The sequence below is a fragment of the Glycine soja genome, chromosome 4 (genome assembly GCF_004193775.1).
Source record: "Glycine soja cultivar W05 chromosome 4, ASM419377v2, whole genome shotgun sequence".
Taxonomy (NCBI): Eukaryota; Viridiplantae; Streptophyta; class Magnoliopsida; order Fabales; family Fabaceae; genus Glycine; species Glycine soja.
The window spans coordinates 21,675,237-21,692,986 of NC_041005.1; the positions used below are offsets into that span (position 1 = coordinate 21,675,237).

The following is a 17,750-nucleotide window of genomic DNA, read 5'->3' on the forward strand; positions in this document are numbered from 1 at the left end:
CACAATGAATGATTAACTGATAATTTAAAATGGAGAGTGGGAAGGGGGTCCAGCATCAATTTCTGGAAGCATAAATGGATGGAGGACAACTGTACTCTCCAAGGAAAATATCCCCAGTTATATTTAATAAGTAAACAACAGAATTCATCAATCAATTATATGGGAGATTTTGTGGAGGGTAGGTGGGAATGGAAGTTATCATGGAGAAGGACTTCCAAATGCACTTTAATTTCTGGTCAACCAATCTAAAGGATGTTCTTTCTTAGAGGGGATGGGTTTGTATTTTTGTGGGCTATTTTCGGTCTCTCCTAATGGGATGCAGACTGTAATTGTCTTGCTTTTTAACTTTGTATCTTCAGTACACCTAGTACTGAATTTCATATATAATATATTGATTTTTGCTGTGCAAAAAAAAAATGTGTCTTTGTAATTTGTAGTACCACTGGTACTTCTAATTATCAATATAAATTATCTTTGCAGTTCAAAAAAAAATATTAAACAGAACAGTACCACAGGTACTGAAAATAAAAGATACAAGACACAAAAGTGCCACCTTCCAAAAAGCAAAACAAACCCAACAATAACCCAGCACAAGGACCCCAATACATATAATCAGAAATTTAACCAAAGGCCATCATAAGCACCTTTTGAGGTTCAAAAGGAATGCCATGAAACAACAAGGAATTCCTAAGCAATCACCAGACCTTTCTATTTCTATTTTTTACACATTTAAAACTCAAACATATAAAATAAAAACTATATAACAAACTAACAAAGATAAAGACAAAAAAAAGGAAATATAAACTCACCTCAGTTGGTGCTGTTGCCCATCGTTTCACTCTCACAACAAATAGGAATCATGTACCTGCATGGAAGAAATAATCACACAACACACAATGATCAGAATAAGCAAATGCATATAATTAAGCATGATACAATATCAATATTCATGGAAGTAACAATGACTTGTCAAAAATTTGGATGAAATTCAATATGTAAATCAAAGCTTTGTCCCTGAAACCCTCTGTGTAAATCAAAGCTTTGTCCCTGAGACTGATAAGGTTGCTAGTGAACATACAGCAGATTTAACAGCTATGTTGGGAAAGGACAATATTGACTCATGAATATTGTATCCTTTAACTCTAGAGGGTTGGGTAGTGGTGTCAAGTGGTCAGCCATCAGAAAAATGACCTTGACCAACAATCTTGATGTTCTATGTATCCAAGAAACAAAAATCGAAGCCATTGATAGGAGGATATGTCAGTATTTATGGGCTGACTGTAATGTTGCCTCGGAATGTGCCCCTTCAATTAATCCCACTCTATTTTTAATAAGCAATCAGCAGACCTCCTCAATTAATTCTATGGGGAATTTTGTGGAAGAGAGATGGGAATGGAAGCTAACATGGAGAAGGAACTTCTTTTACCATGAAATTGACATGGTAGCTGATTTTATAGCTGACATCGAGTCAGGCAACATCAATCACTCCAATAGGGATTTCCTTTGTTGGAAGTCTGATCCTAATGGTCTATATTCCACAAAGTCTGCTTACAAAGTGCTGCAGGAGGGTCATGCTAGTGCTATTGAGGACAGGGTTCTTAACATCATGTGGAGTCTGAAAATACCCCCAAGAGCTAGTGCTTTTTCATGGAGATTATTCAAGAATAGGCTCCCTACTAGGGATAATCTTAGAAGGAGGCAAGTGTCATTGCATACATATAGTTGCCCCTTATGTGACCTTGAAGAAGAATCTGTCAATCATCTTTTTTTCAACTGCTCCAAGACTAGGAGTCTCTGGTGGGAGCCTATGAGATGGGTTAATAGAGTGGGTCCCTTCCCCACTGACCCAAAGAATCATTTTCTGCAATTCTCTCAGTGGAATAGGCCAAGCTACACAATCAAGAGATGGGAATTTCTCTGGATAGCTTTGTCAGTGTCCATTTGGCATCACAGAAATGGCATGATTTTCAATAATCAGCCTTTTAATCCAGAAAAGGTCATGGATGAGGCTCTATTCCACACCTGGTCGTGGATCAAGTGTGTGGAGAAGGGTTTCCAATCGCATTTTGATTTCTGGTCAACTAATCTGAAGGAGGCTTTTTCTTAAAGGGGTTGGGTTTGCTTTGTATGTTGTCCTATCTACTGTTTCTCCCTAGTGGGGTTTAGGCTCTTTTTGCCTTGTATTCATATCTTATTTTCAGTACACCTAGTACTGATCTTTATATATAATATATTGATTTTTGCTGTGCAAAAAAAAAAAAAAGCTTTGTCCCTGAAACCCTCTATGTAAATTTGACAGCCTCATGTCTCCCTTCCTGAAAACCCACTAAAAACTGCCTAACCCCCCTGCTGTTACTCCATAATTTATTCTGCAATAACTGCTTAAGGCAGTTACATATGGTCCTAAATCACTACACATTCAGTTACGATTAACCCTTTGTGCCTAACTAGGGTTTCGAAACATCACAACAAAGATACACCATTGAACAATGGATTTTCATCATTAACATACAACAGAGACATACCTTCGATGGAAGCGCAGACACGAACTCCACAAACGCGAACTTGACAATGTGGTTGCAGTCACGGAAGCGCAGCCCAGTTTGCGACAAACACGAACTAAGGCAGAAGGAGAAACAACAATAAAGCCCTGGGTTAAAACGACGAACGCCGAATGTTAAAACGACGAACGCCTAATGTTAAAACGAAAGGACGTACCGCAATGGATAAGTGCCAAAGACGATCTCCACAAACACGATCTCCACAATGTGGTTGCAGTCACGGAAGCGCATGCGACTTTGACACAAGGAGAAAGAAGAAGAACGATAGGGTTCAAGCGCAAGGAGAAAGAAGAAGAACGATAGGGTTCAAGCGCGGGTTGTGCAATTTCAGAAGTTTAATTTATAATGATAACATCATCGGTTTTTTAAAACTAACCGATGTTAACATCAACTACGTAACATCGATTATAATAAAACCGATGTTAACATCGACTCGATAACATCAATTTTTACAAAACCGATGTTAACAATCGCATACTAACATCGGTTTTGGAAAAACTGATGTTAACTAAGTCTACTTATTTACAAAAATGTCACCGCGCTTTCGTTAACATCAGTTTTAGCTATAACCGATGTTAATTGGGCGATGTAGAAAGCTGTTTTTTTAGTAGTGAATCCTCCTTTCCAATTCCCTGTATGGCAACTCACAAACAAGGAAACAAAGAGACAAGCAATAACCAAAGACCAAAAAATGAAATGAAAGCTAAACCAATAAAGTTTTAACAAGACAAATTTTCAAGGATTATTCAACAATTAAAGCAATGAAAATGACATAGAAGCAAGCTAGGACTCAAAGAGAAACTTAGAATGACTCTAGAGTAGAGTAAAAAAAAACTAAAAAAAAAAGACTCAACAAACCTCTAGTTTTGGCACTTGTTTTCACACTAATTTTCAATTGAAATTTTAGAATTAAGATTGGTATAAAATAGGCACCAATTATAGAACAAATTTTGAGCCAAAACAACAAGCACACTTCCCTTTTACTTTTTTTTCCTGGATACCGATTTTTCTGCCAACTTATGTGATTTTTCGTATTTTTTCTTTTTATCAAAATCACTTGATTCTTTTTTATAATTTTTTTTCCAAATGTCTAAACAATTCATTAAAAAGTTCAGTTTGTCAAACACACTTCCCTTTCACTTTAAAAATGGAACAATGGGACTACAAGAGTAACTACTGATATTGAAGTAAGTTTTAAAGCCCAATGAATAATGGATCTTCTTTTTCTCGAATCTGTTTACCAAATCCACAAGAATATTTTGTTTGTTTATCACATCATTATTTGCAAATTTTCCTGGACTTACATATGTTTATTTTTAGAATAAAATAGATAGAATTATATCTTGTGATCCTGGCTTGCAGGACATGTACATGTTGCTGAGGCCCTTGGGGTGCCCCTCCATATCTTCTTCACAATGCCCTGGACATGAGTTTAAATTGTTATAAAGGTTGTCACTTTTTATATGTTAGGAAGATAAATTTTTATTAACAAGATATAAATAAATTTATAATTCTTGAATTGATTTTCATTGTTCATACAGTACAAAAATGTTTTAATTAATGCAACAGTCTTTTATCATCCCTTGTCAGTTATTTCTTTAAATATTTGAGGTCACTTAAATATACCTTTTGAATATGCAGGCCAACATATGAGTTCCCCCACCCTTTGGAACGTGTTCCTCAAAGTGCCAGTTATTGGGTATGTCTTTTGCTGACACAATATTTTTTTAATCCGATTTTGATAATTTTATAAATATTTGCTGGGCTAACTTACCAACATACTTGTTCCAATATTTCCTTGTCGTCTCCAGCGGTCCTATATAATTGTGGATCTACTAATATGGTGGGGAATGCGAGGAATTATCAATAAATTCAGGAAAACAACACTGAAGCTTGCTCCTATTGCATACTTCAGTATGTATCGTGGATCAATATCTCATTTACCGACTAGCTACATGTGGAGTCCTCATGTTGTTCCAAAACCAAGTGGTATGGACAAGGATTAAATTATTAGTTACATTATCTGATGTCCTTGTGATAGTTTTTTTAAATGAGTAATCATTTTAAGTCATTGAAGTAATAGATAAGTTCAAAGATGTTATTGTGTAGAACTGAATGCACAATAACCGTTGACTTGGATTGTGAATGTATATTATAAAGTTATCTGTTGAAATTAAATTTAATAATTGAATGGATTTTATTATATTATATATGAATTTATAAAGGAAGACTTTTGTAGTTGCTTTGGTTCGAATCAGATTCCAATAAAATTTTATCTAAGTTATTTAAGCTTTGAAGAGATTTCACAGTTCACATGCATAATGCATAAAATATAAAGTACAGTTAACTTTTCTGTGTTGATAATATTACTATTTGTAAATGTTAGATATATAAAATCATGGATCGGCCTCCACTTAACATCTTAAAGCTTTTAGAAGAAATGATCCTTAAGAGTAATTAGTAGCATGTTTTGCTTGGAGTCCCAAATTTGTTACTAGCACTAATGGCATTTTACAAATTTGCAGACTGGGGCCCTTTAGTTGATGTTGTTGGTTTTTGTTTCTTGAGCCTTGCATCAAAGTATCAACCCCGCGAAGATTTTGTCCATGTTGATTCAAGAAGGACCACCTCTATATTAAAACATTAATTTGACTGGATTTTATCCTTTTTCTAAACTCCCTGTTCAAGTAATTGGACATAAAGTAATTTAATAGTAATATAAGAATTAATAGTATTCCATTTTTGTTATGGAATATCTGATTGATTTGCCAAATAGAATTAATAGTAATATAAGAATTCTACTTAGATTAGATTACTCCTCTAAATTTTAAACCTGATTGACTTTCAGCCCAGACAAAACAATAGATGTCTCTCCTTGTGACATTTCCAGATGACACCCAAGACTCTAGAGAAGAAAGAGCATTTCGCCTTTGGATGAATAGCTTTGGAAATTCAACATATATCAACAATGTCTTCGAGTATCTCCGAAATGGGTGAATATCTCAAACATTTTTACTAGTTCTCTTATTTGCATTATATATTACGCTTCAATTGGTTTGTTCTAAGGTTTTGTATAGAATTGAAACTAATTGTCATTTACAATTGATTTTCTTTTCTATAACTTTTATTCACTTTACGGTTCATATTTTAGTTAAGTAACGTAATTCCTTTTAGTTGCATTTGCTATATTGGAATTATTTTGGCATAGATAACTCATTGCAGACTCATGTGCATGGACAAACCATGGCAAAAGATACTTTTCTTGACTGGAAATATCGGTTTGGGGCAGCATAATGATCAATATGTAACCGTTATATTGTGCCAAGGCATTTTGCAGATGCTGAGTGTGAAATTTTGAATTTGATGCTTGCTTTGTGGAGGAGCATTCACGTGTATGTAAATTTGGCACACAAAAAACCTTGAGAATAGTAGGATTGGTAAAATTGCCAAAAACAAATTTCTTTAGCATGTGATTTTATCTGTATTTTGTAGTGAACTTTGAAATTTGAAATACTGTCTTTAGATTGTAGAAGCATATGTCATATGAAGTTTTGATGATGCCAAAGATGAGCGCGATTCAAGTCAAGAATTTAGAAATGCAAGAAGAACGATGTACTTAGTTAGGATCTTAGAAATAATTCTTTAATTGATGCTGCACAAGTTTGGCTAAAGGAAATATTTTACAAAAGTTTTTTAAGAATAATTATCTTTTCAAAAATATGATATTTCCTCTCTGGTAATCAATTACCAGAGGATGTAATCGATTACCAGTGGCTAAATTGATTTCTGAAACAATTTGAAAATTTCAAATTTGAATTTAAAAGTCTGTAATCAATTACACAAAGTATGTAATCGATTAACAAAAGTTTAAACTATTTGTAACAGCTTTTAGAAATTTGAATTTAAATTTTAAAAGCTTGTAATCAATTACATCATTTGTGTAATCGATTACGAGACACAAAAATCAAATTTCAAGTCTAAAGAGTCACAACTCTTCAGAAACTAACTGTTTAATCGATTACCACATTTATGTAATCGATTACCAGTAAGAAATTTTTGAAAATAAATCCAAAGAGTCACAATTGTTCAAGTTTTTGAATGGCCATCAAAGGCCTATAAATAGGTGACTTGGGATACGAAATTCCTTAGAGTTTTTCTAAACAACATTGTCTTATCCTCTCAAAACCAAATTGTCTTATCACTCTCAAAATATTCATTGGCCAAAATACTTGCAAATTCAATAAGAAATCTTGATCGATCTTCAATTTTAATATCCTTCTCTTAAAGAGAGAAAATTCTTCTTTTTCTTATTCAAAGAGATCTGTTTAAGAGACTGAGGTTCTCTTAAGTTGTAAGGATATCAGAACGCAAGGGAAAGGTGTCCCTGTGTGGTTCAGAGTTTGTAAAAAGCTTTTTATAAGATAGTGGAAATCTCAAGTGGGTTGCTTAGGGACTGGACGTAGGCACGGGGGGTGGCCGAACCAGTATAAAATTTGAGTTTGCATTCTTTCTTTCCTTAAACTTCTTTTGTTTATTGCTATTTATCTTTTGTTTTAAAGAAGTTTGTTTTTGAATTGCTTTTGAGTAATTCATATTAAGGGTGCATTGTTAATTCAAAAAGATAGTTAAATTGTAATTGGGAATAATTTTTGTATCTTAATTCAACTCCCCTTCTTAAGATAACTAAGGACACTTGTCAAACATAGATAATGTTAATGTTGAACAGAATTTGAATATTCCAGAAATAGCTTTTTTAACCTTCACCATACTATAATATAAATTGTCTTGGATTAATTGACTTGCAAAATATTGAAATCGACATGATAGCCTTGCCAAGTGTTCAGAATAATTTTGTTTACCCAAAATAATTATTTTCTGGTAAATAATCTATGCTTCAATTTTCATGTTTGACTTGTGGCATGTGTTCAGGGTTAAATGATTACAAAATAAGTTCTTAAATAAATTATTACAATTTCAAATTTAAGGATAAAAGTTTATCAGATGGAATATTTTTCCTTGAGCTTCTAAGTTGAGTGACACCCAGAGCTATAAATTGGGGTCTTGTAACAAAGGGAGTAACCTGTATGTTTTCTCTTTACCCTTTTCAATATTGTGCTTGTTTTCCAACCACACATTCCAATTGCTTGTGCTTCTTTTATAGGCATGACCTCTTTTTCTTGCATTGGATTCTTTTTTTGCTTTAGATGTTTTTCTGATGACATTCTTTAAGCAATATTGTCAGATGTGCTTTAGCAGGGGAATATCCTTCTATAGAAACTAGTAATTTTATTCTAATAATATTATTATTATAATTATCCTGAAATTGAAATAACATGTGACTCGGAATAGAAATCCGAGATTGATTGCAAGAAATATATATGAAATTTTTAATTTTTTTTTGAAAAAACATATTCTAAGATAGTTATCTGAAAAATTGTCTTAGAATGTCTACATTCTAAGATAGTTTTTTGGAAAAACCCTCTTAGAATCATTCTAAAATATTTATTTTTTTTCAAAAAAATACATTCTACGAAGGTTCTCTAAAAACCATTTTAAAATGTTTACATTCTAAAATAGTTTTTTCAAAAAATTTTCTTAGAATCCTCTATATATTTTAATTTTTTCTTTTAAAAAAAATACATTCTAAGACGGTTCCCTAAAAATCTGTCTTAGAAAGTCTACCCTTCTAAGACGGTTTTTACCTAAGAACCGTCTTAGAAAGGTATCATTTTAAGACAATTTTGAGCTAAGAACCTTCTTAAAATGGTACCATTTTCTAAGACAGTTTTTTTGGAATCGACTTTCTACGACATTGCCTACGACAATGGTTAATAAACGACGTCGTAGGCAACTTTTAACCGATGTAGAATGACTTTTTTCTAGTCGTGCAAGTTATTCCAGAAGTCTCTAACACTATTATAACCTTGCGTGATCCTCCTATTGTGACAACCAAAAGGCATTCACGAACTTTGCGAATGAAAGGAAGTTTGGAATTACTCAAAAAAATTCCCTTTACTTGTAGTTATTGTAAGAAGAAAGGTCACACCAAATGTAAATGCCCAAGTTTAAACTAAGCAAGGTATGTTCAAAAAACACATTACTCATGCTTTGCATGACTGTGGTAAGCTTTATCGTGTTAAGTTTAATGTATGTTTTGGTTTTTCATTTTTACTGTATTAAGTTTAATGTATGACTCATTACGCTTTGTAGGTGTGATATTATTAACGGTCAATTTCCAAGCTCTAATATTGAAGCTTTCTAGCTAGTTTGGTTGATTCAAAGGTAACAATATTATCATTTTATTTGCATTTTGTTATAGTTATTGTTTTTATTCTAACAACACTGTTGTTATTACTTTACATTGTAGGAAAGCATGGAAGCATAATAATCACTTCCAATAAAGTCTTAAGATGATACTTCACATTGACTTTACTTTTAGTTTTTAGTCTCAAGATGATACCCAATAACCACTTCCAACAGCATATCATAACTTTTAGTTTTTCTTCTTTTATTTGTAGTTAATGTCATAGAACTATGTACTTATTTTTGGTTATATATCACTGTTGGTTCTTGTTTTTTTTTCTTATTATTGGCAAGAATCAATGGTTATTCATCTTCTTTTTATGAATGGACAACTTAGCCTTTGTTAACTATTTCAAGTGTTTCTGTTGATATATTTTTAAAGATAATGAATGTTTAAATATCATGAGTTTCTCTGGTTTGAGGTGCACAAGGATGAAATTAACACAACACCTTATGATAAGTGGGACACTTTATAGCCATAAAAGGTTATGCTGAGGGTTTTTTTATTTCTATCAATTGGCACTTTGGAAAGGATTAAATCGTCATGATGAATAAACACTACATACACATATGTGATTCTCCATCTATTGCAAAATTCATAGCTAAATTGCATAGTACAAGGCATCAGACTCCCATAATGCATGGGGAAGAGAAGGATCAACAAGTAGTGTCACTTTGAAAATTTTAATAACACTTTTTTTAGCAATTTCATTTAGCAACGTTAACACAATACTAAAAAGGGAAATTGCTTGCTATGTCATTGAATCCTTTTGAAGATGTAACTATTTACATTTTATCCTATAAGTTTAAATGTCAAATGATAGATTTAAATGACTAAGAAATATGTACTTGTTTCTAGAGCTTCAGTTCATTCTTACAAAAACCTTCGTTGGTTGAACTTTTCCCTAAGCCAAAAGTGTCAAAAGCCTTGATAATTTCCTTCACCCGAGCTCTAATAATCTTGTAGAGCTGTTGTGCATGGGTGCTTTAGTTTTGTAAAATAAGGTTGTTTCAAGCTTCCCATATATTGTCAATTACAACAGCAAATATAAGTTACAATTCTCACCCCACTATTAGAAAATACACCTTATACATCGGTTATTTAGGATTTTCTACATCGGTTTTTAACCGATGTTGAAAGTATTATTGTTAACATCGGTTTTAAAAAATCAATGTTAATGTAAACTTGACAACATCGGTTATTTGAATAACCGATGTTATATAATAAGAATTACACCAAAAAAACTGTATGCATGTTGATAGTTGACATCGGTTTTTATAAAAAAAATCGATGTTAACGTATATATTAACATCAGTTTTGTATAAAAACCGATGTTAACTTATATATTAACATCGGTTTTCTAAAAAATCGATGTTACGTTAGAAACATTAACATCGATTTTTATACAAAACCTATGTTAATATATAAGTTAGCATCGGTTTTTCTACAAAACCGATGTTAACTGTTTATAGGTTAACATCAGTTTTTAAACAAAAACTGATGCTAATTTATATGTTAACATCAGTTTTTATCAATAACCAGTGTTAACGTTTTTAATATTAACATCGGTTTTCTAGGAAAACCGATGTTAACTTACACAAACAACATCGATTTTTTAAGGAACCGATGTTAAGTTGTATGTTAATATCGATTTTTTTCAAAAACCGATGTTGTTTGTGTAACTTAACATCGTAGATTTTTTTTTAAAAAAAATACACTTTTTGTTTTTACAAAAAACCCAAAATTTAACCTGTAAAATTGAAATCAAACCACAGCATTTATCATTTGCATTCTGCTTTCAAATAGTTTTCAACAGAAAACTATATTAAACTATCAATTGATAACTATGAATAAATGATTTATCAACACCTATCAATAAAGAATATTCAATGTTCAAATGACAGCAATTGGCAAAAATGTAAAGCAAGGTAGTAAACTAACTAAGTAACCTAAAATGGAATAGTTCCTTAACGTACATCATAAGTTCCCTAACATCCTAACTTTCATTTCTAACTTTGAGATAAAATTTAGCCCACTGGATGCGAATCACCTTCAATCTCAATGCTTCCAATGGTCTAACATCGTTAAAATACTGCATGATCAAATAAAACATAAGTTAATAATGTAATACCAATGACAAGAAAATAAAATTTGTTTGAAATAAACAATTACCGCTTCCCAATTATTCTTGAAAATTCCTAAGATTATCATGGACATCCAGTACATGACGTAATAGCCGCACTCAGTGCTTCCTTTTTGTCTATTACACTAAATACATAATGAAATTTGGATATTAATTAAACGTTAACTACAATTAGTGTACACACACATAAGTAGTATATATAAGTAGAAGTTTTATTTAAATGACGTACCTTAATAACAATCCACCTAGCACCAGCCTTGGATTTAGGTTGTGGAGTATCATCAAGTCCTTTCAAAGCACTGTTGAATACAAAGAACATTAAAATATTGATGTTGTTCAGTTATGCTAATGCAAATGTATTAAAAACAACACTGACCTGTTAATTATTCCCTTAAGGTAGTTGTCTGGTCTGTTATGCAACGAACAAAACCAGACAACAACGTTTTCCTTAGGCAGAATGACGGCCATTTGCCAGTGTCCGCTGCATTGGAGACGAATATGGGTTATTGTAGTCGTATACATTATTTAAATTTAGTTGTTTTGTTTGACTTATCCATTCAGGTAGGCTCCAAGGTAGACATCGCGTTGTGAACTCTACATCCAACTCTTCATGTAGTTTTTTGATTCAAATTGTGATTGCCCAGATCTATGAATAGACTGTGGCTCGAGGAATCCATACACATCGGAATTCCCCGCTCGCATACTTGTCTCAGTCATATGCTTGTTGTTGTTAAGACAAAGTTAATTATGTATGAATTTAAAACAAAAACTTAGGTAATTAACAATAAGCTAAATTGACTTACAGAATCCACAACTGTATGACAGATATCTGAGACATTGACCACCGTATGCGATTTAGGAGAGATCTTCATGCTTTATGTACAACGGGATGTGGAAGTAATGTCTTCCAAGGTTATTTTGATGATGCCAAAGAATCAAGAGTTAAGCAAAGTTTCAAGCAAAGATTCAAGATTCAAGTTTCAAGATTCAAAGAATCAAGTTTCAAGAATCAAGAATCAAGAATAATCAAGATCAAGATTCAAGACCCAAGATTCAAGAATCAAGAGAAGACTCAATCAAGATAACTACTAAAAAGTTTTTTCAAAACATTGAGTAGCACATGAAGTTTTCACAAAATCTTTTACCAAAGAGTTTTACTCTCTGGTGATCGATTACCAGTAGTCAACATTGTTTTTCAAACTGATTTACAAAGCTGTAATCGATTACCATAATCATGTAATCGATTACCAGTGTTTTAAAACGTTAAGATTTTCAAAATTCAAAATGAAGAGTCACATTTGTTGATGTGTAATTGATTACACCTTAATGGTAATCGATTACCAGTGACTGTTTTTGAAAAATTCAATTCCAAAAGTCACAATTCTTCAAGTGACTTGTTTCTGAAGATTCTTTCAAAAGTCAAAACTTTTCTAAGTGACTAGTTTTAAAAGAAATTGCCAAGAGTCACAAAATTTGACTTGAGTCATCAAGAGATTATAAATATGTGACCATGGCATGAATTTGAAAATGATTCATCATCTCTTTCAATCATTCTATCTTTCAATCTATCTTTCAACATCTTCTTTCATTTCTTTCTACAAAATTTTTCTGATTCTTTTTCTCTTCATCTTTCTAAAAGTTTTTGTTCAAAACTTTCTCTTCTAAGAAAAGTTCTTTGTTCAAAAACTTGTGTTATTCATCTTTTTCATTCTCTTCTCCCTTTGCCAAAAAGAATTCGACAAGGACTAATCGCCTGAATTCTTTTTGTGTCTCTCTTCTCCCTTTTCCAAAAGAACGAAGGACTAATCGCCTGAATTCTCTCTCCTCCCTTAGCCAAAAAGAATTCGACAAGTACTAATCGCCTGAATTCTTTTTGTGTCTCTCTTCTCCCTTTTCCAAAAGAACAAAGGACTAACCGCTTGAATTATTTTGTGTCTCCCTTCTCCCTTTTCAAAGAATTCAATAAGACATAGTCTGAGAATTCTTTTGATTCTTTCCTTTCCCTTAAACAAAAGATTTCAAAGGACTAACCGCCTGAGATATCTTTTGTTTCCCCTTCACAAAGTTTCAAAGGACTAACCGCCTGAGAACTTTGTCTTAACACATTGGAGGGTACATCCTTTGTGGTACAAGTAGAGGGTACATCTACTTGGGTTGTTGTAACTGAGAATAAGAGATGTTGGATCAAGTGGCCTCGGAATAATTAAGAAGGGGGGGTTGAATTAATTATTAACGAACCTTTACTAATTAAAAATCTACCCTTCTTAGGCTTTTACTAAAAGGTTAAGAAAGTAAAGAACAGAAATAGAAACTTAACCAAAAGTAAAAACGATAATTAAAGTGCACAGCGGAAATTAAAGAGTGTAGGGAAGAAGAAGACAAATACAAGAGTTTTATACTGGTTCGGCAACAACCCGTTCCTACATCCAGTCCCTAAGTGACCTGTGGTCCTTGAGATTTATTTCAACCTTATAAAATCCTTTACAAGCAAAGATCCACAAGGGATGTACCCTCCCTTGTTCTCTTTGAACAACCAAGTGGATGTACCCTCCACTTGAACTGATCCACAAGAAATGTACCCTCTCTTGTTCTCAGTCACAACAACCCAAGTAGATGTACCCTCTACTTGTACCACAAAGGATGTACCCTCCAATGTGTTAAGACAAAGTTCTCAGGCAGTTAGTCCTTTGAAACTTTGTGAAGGGGATACAAAAGATATCTCAGGCGGTTAGACCTTTGAAATCTTTTGTATAAGGGAAAGGGAAGAATCAAAAGAATTCTCAAACTGTGTCGTTTTGAATTCTTTGACAAGGGAGAAGGGAGACACAAAAGAATTAAGGCGGTTAGTCCTTCGTTCTTTTGGAAAAGGGAGAAGAGAGACATAAAAATAATTCAGGCGGTTAGTCCTTGGCGAATTCTTTTTGGCAAAGGGAGAAGAGAATGAAAAAGATGAATAACACACTTTTGTTTTCAAGGTTTGGAGACCAGAAAACTTTTAGAAAGCTTTTGGCAAAGGAAGAAGAAGAAGAAGTTTAAAGAGATTCAAAGGTTATAAAAGAATATGTGGAAAAGTTGTTCGTAAAGGTTGTCGAAGATATTGAAATGCAAATCAAGGTCTTGCTTTTATAGACTCTTTAAGTCTGGTCAAGAAAACCATTGGAAGAGTTATAACCTTTAGAAAAACCTGAAAACCATTGGAAGAGTTACATCTTTTGATTTTTGTTCAAAACTTGTCACTGGTAATCGATTACCAAATCCTTGTAATCGATTATACAAGGCTTTTTATGAAAGGATGTGACTCTTCACAATTGAATTTGAATTCCAACATTCAGATACACTGGTAATCGATTACCAATATCTTGTAATTGATTACACCATTTTGAAATCAATTGGAGCATTGCAAATTCAGTTAAAAACTTTTGAAATCAAACTTTGCCACTGGTAATCGATTACAGGAAACAGGTAATCGATTACCAGAGAGTAAAAACTCTGGTAACTTAGAAAATTTTGAGAAAACTCTTTTGAAAAACAAAACTGTGCTATGTTTGTTTTTTGAAAAATCTTTTCAATACTTCCCTTGTGAAGTCTTCTTGATTTCTTCTCTTGGAACTTGAATTCATCTTTTCTTGAATCTTGAAATCAAACTTCTCTTGATTATTGAATTGTTGACTTAATCTTGAAATCATTCTCTTGGGCTTTTTGTCATCATCTTTTGTTATCATCAAAACATCTTGAATCAACTTGATTCATCATCATGAAGCTTGCTTCTACAAGAGAGGGTACATCTCTTGTGGATTAGTTCAAGTGGAGGGTACATCCACTTGGCTGTTCAAAGAGAACAAGGGAGGGTACATCCCTTGTGGATCTTTGCTTGTAAAGGATTTTACAAGGTTGAAAGAAATCTCAAGAAGCGTTGGTTGCTTGGAGATTGGATGTAGGCACGGGTTGTTGCCGAACCAGTATAAAATTCTTGTGTTTGTCTTCTTCTTCCCTACACTTTTAATTATCGCTTTTACTTTTGGTTAAGTTTCAATTACTGTTCTTTACTTTCTTAACTTGGTAGTAAAAGCCTAATTAAATCTAGTAACATTAAGAAGGATAAGTTTTAATTAGTCAAGGTACATTAATAATTAATTCAACCCCCCTTCTTAATTATTCCGGGGCCACTTGATCCAACAAGTGGTATCAGAGCCAGGTTTCTTGTAGAAAGTTTAACAACTTCAAGATTAATGGCCTCTTTAAATTCTTTGTTTTTCAAAAGTATTTTCAGGAACAGGTCAAATCTGAAATCATTTCAAGATTATGATGAAGACCAAGTCAACTTGTGTCTCATGACAAAATCACATGAAAACAACAAAGAATAATCTGTAAGGAAGAAGTAGTACATCGACAGTGGATGTTCAAAGCATATAACAAGAGATGTATCCAAATTTACAACCATTTCCCCCAAGAAAAGTGGACATGTTACATACGGCGACAACAATATCAGTAAAATCTCAAAAGAGATACCATCTAAGCCATCTCTATGAATTAAGGTTTGATTAGTATTTTCAGTTAAGTTATTTTTGTGGCTAATAGAAAATAATTGTTGAAATTGTTTGATTGTGTTTACAATGTTTAATTAACTATATTTAGTTTTAATTTTGAATATGTATGATTAATTGAATTTGGTTTGAATTGATTAATGCTTGAATTGCTTATGTTTTGTTTCTAAGATGATTAGATTCTGTTAAAAAATAAAAAACGTTTTGACATGTTAGAATAATTGAATTAAGTAAATAATTACCATGATATGTATTGATGATTGTTATTTGATACTTAAAATTTAGTATTTAATTCTCTAGTAATCAATTACCACTATGTGTAATCGATTACAGTAGAACAGACTTAGTTTTATAAATTGAAGATAAATCTAAAATTATTTGATTATGTTAAAATTTATTATGATTAATTAACTATATTTAGTTTAAAGAATTTCAATATACATGATTGATTTTTTTTTGTCTTTGGTAATTGTGTCCAACTAGTTGAAAGTTTGAAAATTAAAATTTGGAAGTAGTTGGAAGTTTGAAAATTAAAATTTGGAAGTTATTGGAAATTTGAAAATTAAAATTTGGAAGTTATTAGAAGTTGAAAGTTGAAAATGGAAGTTGGAAGTTGAAAATGGAAGTTACTGGAAGTTGAAAGTTGAAAATGGAAGTCGAAAGTTGGAATTGGAAGTTGGAAGTTGGAATTTGAAATTTAAAATTTAAAATTTGAAATTGAAATTAAAAAAACTTATTATATTTTTTGTTGAATATAAATTATTGTGCATAGTTAGTTGATTGATAATTTAATTTGAAATGTTTGATGATTGATTGTGTTTGAGAGTTATTATGATTTTTTTTATTTAAAGGATATGTTGATTAAGATAGTGAATATGTATTTTTTTATGGGTGCAAAATAGTTTTTTTTAATGTCTTTCTGTTATGTGTATAAACTTTATTATCTTGTTTACTTATTTGGTACTTAGTGAATTATGTTTTGAAACTTTATTAGTACTTTATTTTCTAAAAGTTTAAAACTTGTTAGTTGCTTTATGTATTATGGTTCTACATGATTACTTTTGATGACTTATGACTTATTTGATACATATGTTTTTACTATGATTTGTGGATGATTTATTATCTTGCTTGATTTTTATAAGTTTTTCTCTCTTGTATGAATACATTTATTGTATGTTTATCCATTTATGTATGATTTGACATGATTGGATTTTTGTCAAAATTATATTGATATGCTAAAATAATTGAGATAAGTAATGAGTTACCATGTATGTGTTCATAACTAATTTTTGTTACTTAGAATTAAGTTTTGATTCTCTGATAATAGATTTAGATTATTATTATATTTTGTTTCTAAAGCCTTGTATTTGGCTATATGCTTATGACATTTGAACACTTAGTATTTTTAATATTTGCTTAGTATGACTGAATATTTATGGGTTGTGATATATGACTATGTGGTTTGCATTTCAATTTGGTTATGTATGATTTAGAATCTTTTATGATTGTTTTACACAATATGCTTTGTATATTTTTTAAGTTATGTATGTTTTACGCACTTTGGCCTTTTTGATGTTGCCAAAGGGGGAGAGAAAAATGGGTATTTTAGAAATTAAGATATTATATTTTCAAAACTTTAAAATTAAGCATAAATTCAAAAAGAAAGGGGGAGAAAGTGATGAGGGAACGGTAGAACAAAACCTGTATGCATTCTCTTGATTTCAGGATTGTCATCATCAAAAAGGTGGAGATTGTGGAAACAATGTCTTCCAAGGTTATTTTGATGATGCCAAAGAATCAAGAGTTAAGCAAAGTTTCAAGCAAATATTCAAGAATCAAGTTTCAAGTTTCAAGATTCAAAGAATCAAGTTTCAAGAATCAAGAATCAAGACCCAAGATTCAAGAATCAAGAGAAGACTCAATCAAGATAAGTACTAAAAAGTTTTTTCAAAACATTGAGTAACACATGATAATGAGAGTGGAAAAATTGGTGAAGTTGGGGTTAGGGGATAGCATTATCAAATTGGATTTAGGGACACAAAACACATGGGAATTGTAGTTTGTTGGCAGAAACCCCCTATTATAACTCCACCTTTCCTGTTGTTCTTTGGCTTTATTCAACTACTGTATTTCTCAGCTTTATTTAACCTTATTTATATAAAATGCCTCAGTGCATGAATAGAAAGGCTTATATAGAT

At 32.0% G+C, this 17,750-nt stretch overlaps 1 protein-coding gene across 1 annotated transcript; it reads left to right on the plus strand.

Annotated features, from left to right (window-relative positions):
- The first annotated feature begins 1,363 nt into the window (after positions 1 to 1,363).
- LOC114410672 lies at positions 1,364 to 2,107 on the plus strand. The gene has a single exon (XM_028374620.1). It carries the CDS (start codon positions 1,364 to 1,366, stop codon positions 2,105 to 2,107), a length of 744 nt encoding a protein of 247 aa, XP_028230421.1.
- The last annotated feature ends 15,643 nt before the right edge of the window (positions 2,108 to 17,750 follow it).